At 47.8% G+C, this 7,633-nt stretch overlaps 1 protein-coding gene across 4 annotated transcripts; it reads right to left on the bottom strand.

Moving 5' to 3' along the window:
- Positions 1–367: 367 nt before the first annotated feature.
- LRATD2 (LRAT domain containing 2) lies at positions 368–7,352 on the bottom strand. 4 transcript variants are annotated; one of them, XM_077188928.1, is made up of 2 exons: positions 7,196–7,352; positions 368–6,387 (listed from the first exon to the last, which is right to left on the bottom strand). In XM_077188928.1, the coding sequence occupies exon 2, from the start codon at positions 6,380–6,382 to the stop codon at positions 5,489–5,491; it is 894 nt and encodes a 297-aa protein (XP_077045043.1). In that variant the 5' UTR covers positions 6,383–6,387; positions 7,196–7,352; the 3' UTR covers positions 368–5,488. The 4 variants fall into 4 exon arrangements, with proteins under 4 accessions (XP_077045043.1, XP_077045055.1, XP_077045039.1 ...); XM_077188940.1 differs by having other exon boundaries at positions 7,219–7,317; XM_077188924.1 differs by lacking the exon at positions 7,196–7,352 and adding an exon at positions 6,840–7,064.
- Between the last annotated feature and the right edge of the window lie 281 nt (positions 7,353–7,633).

Genomic DNA, 7,633 nt, shown 5'->3' on the forward strand with positions numbered 1-7,633 from the left:
CTCGTTTCTCCCTCTAGCAGACACTACATCTGTTCCTTAAGCAGTTGCTGGCAGAAAAGACAAGCCCTGCTGCCAGCTAATACTATATGATCTGCTGCTGAATTAATTTTCCACTTAAAAATTAAATTATGGGCCAGATCCTCATTGGATTTAATACAGCTATCACCTATTAGGCATCTGATGGTCTGGCCTTTTATAGAGCTTATTCTTCCTCTTTAGAACACAACCAAAGAGTTAGATTTTGATCTGATGTGTGAAGGCAGTGAAAATATTGTTTTGTGTCTGATGTGTCCATCATGAGAAATTATAACTTTTTTCCAAAAGCTGGAGAAACACACACTATTCAAAAAAACAAAAGAAAGAAAAGTTGTAAAAGACACTATAAATCTTTTATTTCTTTTGAGTTACTATGAAATGCCCTTCATTTTGAAGGAAATGGTACAATCAATGATGTGTACTTCTTTCTCAGGAAAAGAAGATATTTGCACTAACAATTCAACATTTACTGACAAAAGACAGCTTACAGAAAATGGTCATGGTGGAAAAAAAAAATCATATTTGTGATTATACTTCTTACTGTGGATGATTTCATGAAGTGTTACAATGTTAGGAATTTCAAGTGTGCATTTAAAGAAAGCTTCTAATCCAGTATTAATGCAAAGGAATTTAAACCATCTAAACCACTGGTGTTCAAAATCACCCTGATTTCTTCCTATTCACAGTTAAAGAAAAAGCCTAATCTGAAAGTCTAAGCCCATGATATAATACTCCTTGCCTTATCACTGCACACTGATTTTTAAGAGTAGTTAAGCATACTCAATTAATTGTAGATTTTACAAATAGAAACTGTGGTTGGAAACAACGTATTTCCTACCTCTACTTACTTACTAGTCTCTGATCTCTTATACAAAATTAAAATTTTGCTTTCAAAAAATACTTGTTCCTACATGGCTGTTAGCTTTATGGTTGGTGCTGTTAATTGTCAGAAAAGCACAAGTGGGAAACCACTCGACAACACACTTCACATACCCAAGGACAGACCTTTGGCAAAACTTAACCAAAGGAAAAGAGAAAAAGAAAACCACCATTACATTCAAAATCTGAAACAGATTAATCACACAATATCACCTATTATAGTACTGAGTGGAATAGTGAAATCAAATGAACAAAAGGAGTTTGCCTATGGTTTCATTTATACAAAACGATTAAAAGTTTACTTCCATAGTCTAGGGTCCTTCAGTCTGAAGAATGTATTTTTCCAAGTAAGAAAATACAGATTTTGAAGTAGCTTTTGGGAATTTTCCCTGCCTACTTGGCAACTGCCTACCACATTGGCCAGAGGAGTTCTAGAGTTGCTGTAATCAATACCTTGCATTCACACAGAATCAGGGATAACAAAATAGTCTTCAATTTATGTCTTTGTTCACTGCCACGGAAGGTGAATGTCTAAATTGTGTTTTTAAAATTACTCAATCAACGGATAATTGTAGGTTTTACTACAACGCCTTTTCCAAGGCATTATTTGCATCAAACACACCAATACTCCAGGGAAATAAGACTGCTCATCTACATTTCCTAGCTGGAGCTGCATTTACACATCTGGGGCTCAGCCTTGCCAGCCTTCACGTGTGCATATTGATATTCACAGGAGTAGAGATGCCCAAATGAGTAAATTCATATAGATTAATGTTTGCCCAATCAAAGGGCTTTTAAAACAAATTATATTAACTTTAAATGTTAAAATGCAAGGGAAAACTCAAGCATGATGAGACAAAGATACGGGAGGAATCTGCAGCAGTTCACCAGCTTAGCTTACAACTGCTGGGTAACACACCTCTCACCAAATCAATGCAGCTCCTGCATTTCCAGAGGGAAACTGAGGCCAAAGTTTGGGCTGAGTTCCACAAGCTCTGTTTGGACAAGAGGCCCTTTGAGAAACAGCTTTCAGGGCACTACTTATTCTCCCCTGTTGATTATGCAACCTCAGAAGCTCCACGCCCCCACCGGAGACACCATATTGAAATTCCAGACCCTCATTCATAAAGAAATGTAAATATACACTTAATTTCAAGCACAAGAATAGGCTTACTGATTCTCAAGGGGCCTCAAGTAGGTACGGTCTACTCAAAACTTTAAACTTAATCTCGACTTAAGACCTGTGCGGAAGCATAAGCTCTGCAGAAGGAGCACACCTGCATTTCTCTATGTTAAAGCAGATGCAGAGAAGAGCACTTTATGTATTCCCTTCCCCTCTCTTTTGTGATCCATGTAAAAGTCCTGAAGTAGACACAAGAGTCAGTTTTCCTGGGAGATCTTTTTCTTTTTTAAATCAAGCTCCAGAAATCCCAGCTTACTCTGCAGACAGTAACTGAGCAAAGAACAGCAAAGACAAGAAACCAAGCAGTTGAGATGTGCTCCTACAGCAATTTCTGTTCTCACATCCAGGTCATTACAGTTCCATGGCTTTAAAACCAGACTGCTTAGAAATGTGTGCAGTGGTGTTTAGTAGCACCTATTAAATAACACTGCCTAATCAACAAGTAGGGGAAAAGGACCTGCCTGTTAAAGATTCAACAGTTGCATCTTTATCTGCTGGAATAAGAAATTCCTGTATGGAGGTAGCCCTCTTTCAGACAAAATTTAAAAAAATGCCAAGCTTTCCACCCTCTTTTACTTTTACACATAATGGAATGTCAGGGGACAATAAATTCCCAAGCATAGCTTGCAGGGAAACTTTATGATTCCAAATATCAAACACCTGTATGCCAGAGGAGGACAGAGGTTTTATAACACAGCAGAATGCATGCCAAACTCTGCTGTGAAGCAAGCTCCTCCTTCACTCTATCCTATCAAAGCACTGCAAGCTCTGGAATTCTTTGCTAAGGCCTGGTGCCTGTGGGGGAATTTATCCCAAAAGGCATGACTGGTACAGAGAAGCACCAAGACTAGCACAAGACAAGATTTCAGTTGGTCAAAGAAGCTTTGCTCTCCATTCCCAAGCAGATTTGGTCCTTTTTTAATTAAAACAAACAAAAGAAAACCACCCAAAAAACAAAACAAAAAAGAAAAAAGTGAGAAAAAAAAGAACAGAAAACAAAGGCAAACTGTTCAGGATATCTCAGAAGGAGAGAAATGGCTAAGTGTCATAGTTCTGATGTTTCAGACACAAAGGAAAAATATTTTCACAACTAGTTTACTGTTTAGTACCCTGTAGATACATAATATTTGACATTTATAGCAGTTTCAATATTTTATGACCTAGAATATTCTTTAGATCATGAATGAAAAATAAACCCATTCAGAGAACTGGAAAATAACGTGCATAACAATTTACTTTCAAATGCAAGGTTATGAAGGGTTTTTTTTTAAACTTCCAAAAATATCTCTAGGAAAATATTATTTTACATAGCTATATTACACAGTGAAATAAACTCTGTTATGTACAAGGTTTCAGTATGAAAGAAACCACAGCTAGACATTTGCTCATGGTCTAGATAATCTGTTGTCTCATATCAGTCAGAAGTACAACAGAGGGACTCTCCTTCACTCTTTTTCAGACTGTCTCAGTGATCACTTCAGCTTTCAGTAGTTACTAGTAGTTGTATAAAACCTGGGTGCAGGCATCCACATATTAACCCTATCACAATCAGATATGGGTAGATATGCTTTCAAACAAGGCCAGATATGGGTAGATATGCTTTCAAACAAGGTTAGACATCTGCTTGACAACCACAGTAACCTGAGAATAACTCAATTGCATATTGGTGAAAAAACACACACTTAGTGTAGGCACCTGAGCTATAGCATTCTAAGGGAGCTTGGTATTAAACTCTCCCCTGGATTTGTGTTTCACAGGCCAAATCCTAGCTTGTATATTTTAGGCAGAAAACATGAGACCACAATCCACTTGGCTCAAATTGGCAAGGTTGCTTCATACAGTCTTAACTAATCAAAAGCTTGTGTCTACCTATTCTTAAACAACAAACTTTGCTCCTGTCACAGAGGTGGAAAGGACATGGAGTACTTTGCTATTTGTGGTATAACTGTAAACAGCTTCGGGGAAGACCATATTAATTATGCTTCAAGTTTACATCACACTGTTAGTTTCCATTACTTGAACTCAAGCTTATCTTCAAGTTCACATCATCATATTGGGTTTTAAGGGGAAGGAATTTTGAATTAGAAACTGCCTCCAAATCAGTGCTTGATCGCACACCCCAGATCCCAGGACAAAGATCTGACAGTGCTGCCTGTGTGGGAGATCAGTTCAACAGCTGAATAAAAGTTCAGGGAATATTCAGGGCAGGCAGCACTGCACTCCCCCTTCCTGAGGGACCTGCACAACTTTGGAAGCATATCCTCTCCTCTAATGCTATAGCTCAGCTGCATAACATAGAAACTAGCAAAAAAAAGAAACACAAAATCCCTAATGAAGAGGAAACTGCTTTGGAACACTCAAGCCCTATACAGTCTTCCAGCCTGTGCTCCCTTCCATCACCTTCCATCTCAGCTGTGTTCACTGTGGTGCAGAATCTGTGGCATGCTCACAGCCAGAAGCACCCAGCCAAGAGGTCACCCTCTTGAGGGACAGCTTACTCAAGACATACTCTTACACATAAGCAACCTGCCTCTACTGCCTCTGTGTGTATTACAGACACGATCAGAAGCTCTGCCACTTGCTTTAGGAGAAGTCAAGGCAGCCTGTAATGAGCCCTGACACAGCATCTGCCTGTAGGAGTCCCAACACACACCAGAGTACAACTGGGGTGGCAAACTTCCTTCCCTGGGGCCTGCTGGCAACAAATTCATCTTCTGTCCCCAAAGCCACATGCTGATGGCAAAGGAGAAGGTCCCCCAGCCCACCTGCAACCTCCTATCAATTAAGAAGGCACCAGGCACATCAAACCCATTTCATCAAAATCAGTGGAGATTTCTGCCTTACACTTTCTAGGGAACTGGTTACCAAACCCACAAAGCCTTGAACCACGCAGGAGCCGCTCCTTGTGATACCAACAGAAGCCACAGCGGAAGATAAACAGTAGCAGAGAAGGGAAAACAAAATGTTCAGAGCTACACGGCCATGTCCTGGAAGTTGTTGGCTACTTCTTAATGGCATTAAATACTATTAACTTCTGCTGATAAGTAGATGTCCAAGGCATTTAGCATCTTGTAGGGTCAGGCCTACTGGCAGATGGTTGAGGAAAAGGCTATGTGCGAATATGGCAGAGAGGAAGGGAAAGAGAGAGGAGAGGGGTAGAATTGCCCTGAGTTTTATCCTCTACAAATAAGTCAGGGGTTTTATCATCAAGCACTGAAGGAGTTAAGCACTAAAGCACAGACACTTAAGCAGCTTTCCCCCTTCCTTTCACATGTGATTGGAATGAAGCTGCACCGAAGCAGCCCAAAGGGCTTATAACAGCTCAATTTCGCAGCCTTCAGTTTTAATCCCCATCACCCAGGCTAAGCAGAATGAGTGGTGCTGAGGCTGCTACTCCACAGCAGTCTGAGCACCTGGATGATGATGGACTTCATCCTCCTCTTCCTCCTCCTCTGCAGCCTGCAGGTGGCTGGAGAGCTCCTGGATCACAGCAGCTCTACCAATCTGGTCATTTCTCCTCTTCTCCATGATCAGATCCTCCAGGCTCTGAAACTCCAGCGTGTGGCTGCGCTTGTCCCCCAGCCGGATCTGCAATCGGTAGGGCTGCTTGCCTATGCGCAGCTCCCCGCCGATTTTAAACTCTCGCTTGCCGTATCGGCACCAGGCAGCAAAACACTCCGAGTTTCTCCAGCTCAAGTCCCGATCCTTGCAACCCACCTGCTCCAGGGCATTGCGCACCACCGCGGCCGGGCTGAGGGGTTTGTAGCGGTACAGCTGGTTGGCAATGCGGCCGCGTCTGCCCTGGCTGGCGTCGGTGAGGAAGCTGTTCACCACCTCCAGCCGATGGAGGTGCACGACTTGAAAATCCCCCACATAGACCACCCAGTGCGGGTACTGGGCTTGGCACACAAACTCCACCAGGTCACCTGGCTTACACCTATTCAGCAGGTTCTCGGGGGTGTAGGTGCTCAGATGCCCCCCACCTCCTCCATCACCCTCTAGCTGCGTGTCCTCCTCTGAAAAGCTCTTCTGGTAAATACACTCGTCCCGGTAATAGACTGAGCACTCCACCTCGTGCAGCTGGGGATCGTAGGGCTGCAGGGCAGGGTTCTCACCGCCCAGGTCATGCACCGAATCCTGCTGCTGCTCCAGCTCATCATCATCATTCGAAAAGATGTAGGAGACCCCGATCCTTGGCCCTTCATCTCTGTCCATACCTGTCGGGTCGGCCGTGGGAACTTCCTTGTAGTTGAGATGGGTCAGCTTCTCCACCTGGTTCCCCATGCCCGCTGCAACGACAGACACACGGCGGGGCCATGAATGAGGGGTGAGCGGCTCCCGGAGAAGCAGCGCGGGCACAAGCGCGGCTCCCCCCTCCGCAGGCGTCCCGGCTCTCCCCGCTCAGCGCAGGCTCCAGCAGCGCCCTGGGGCTGCGGGAGCCCGTCGGGGACGGGGGGAAGGGGGACACGAGACTTCCCTACCTGTATGGAGGAAGGCGCGGCGGCACCACCACCTGTTAGGCGGCGGCGAGGAGAAGGAAAGAGGCGCAGGAGCCGCCGGGGAGCGGGGCAGGCACCGAGCCACCTGTTAGAGAGGGGCTGCGAGCGCCTGGGGAGGTGGGGAGCTCCGAGCTGGGGACGGCAGAGAGCGCACCCCCCCGCCGGCCAGGTGAGCCGCGCCGGGCCGCCGGCCAGGTGCGCCTTCCCCGCCCTCCCCCGGCACCGGGCGGCCGCGAACTTACCCCGCGGGGCCGGCGGCGGCGCCGGGAGCGGCTCAGGGGGAGCGGGCGGCGGGGCGGCGGCGCTCCCGGATCATGGCCCCGGCCCGGCGCGGCTGCTGCTCCCCGCGCAGCGGCAGCGCCCGAGCGCCGCGCCGCCGGCTCCGCGGCTGGGCATGAGCGCCGGGAGAGGCACGGCCGAGGGGAGGGAGGGAGGCTGGATCCGCCACGGACGCCCCGGCAAGCGCTCAGCCCCCAGCATTTAAAGAGGCAGCTCTTTTTTTTTTCTTTTCTTTTTTTTTTCCCTTCCTTCCCACCCCACCCCCCCCCCCCCCCCCACCCTCCCGGCTTCCTCCCCCTCACCTCCCTCCGCCCCGCACCTTTTCCCTCTCTCCGCTCCTACATGCCAAGCGCTCTGCTCCCCGCCGAGGCTGGTGGCAGGCGGAGGTTGGGCGCGGGCTGCCGGCGCCGCCGCTGCGCAGCTCTGCGCGGGCAGCGGGCGTGCAGCGCGCTCAGCCCCAACTCGCCCGGGCGCGGCGCCTTTAAGGGAGCGGTGCCACAGCAGCCCAGCCCGCCGGTGGGTGCGGGGGGAGGCTCCGCAGCCGGAGTTTGCCCGGGACGGCGCCGAGAGGCGAAGCGGAGCCGCCGGTGCGCGGCCGTGCGAGCGCCGCGGTGCCCGCGCAGAGGCGCGGAGCTGCCCCGGGGACAGCGCCAGGAGCGGCCTCCCTGGGGCCGCGCACGGTGACAGGGAAGTTGTTAAGTGAGCACAATCAAAGCTGTTCTCCTGGGCTGGCTTAACGCCTTCGATTCCTCCATGC

Source organism: Agelaius phoeniceus, chromosome 1 (genome assembly GCF_051311805.1).
Source record: "Agelaius phoeniceus isolate bAgePho1 chromosome 1, bAgePho1.hap1, whole genome shotgun sequence".
Classification (NCBI taxonomy): domain Eukaryota; kingdom Metazoa; phylum Chordata; class Aves; order Passeriformes; family Icteridae; genus Agelaius; species Agelaius phoeniceus.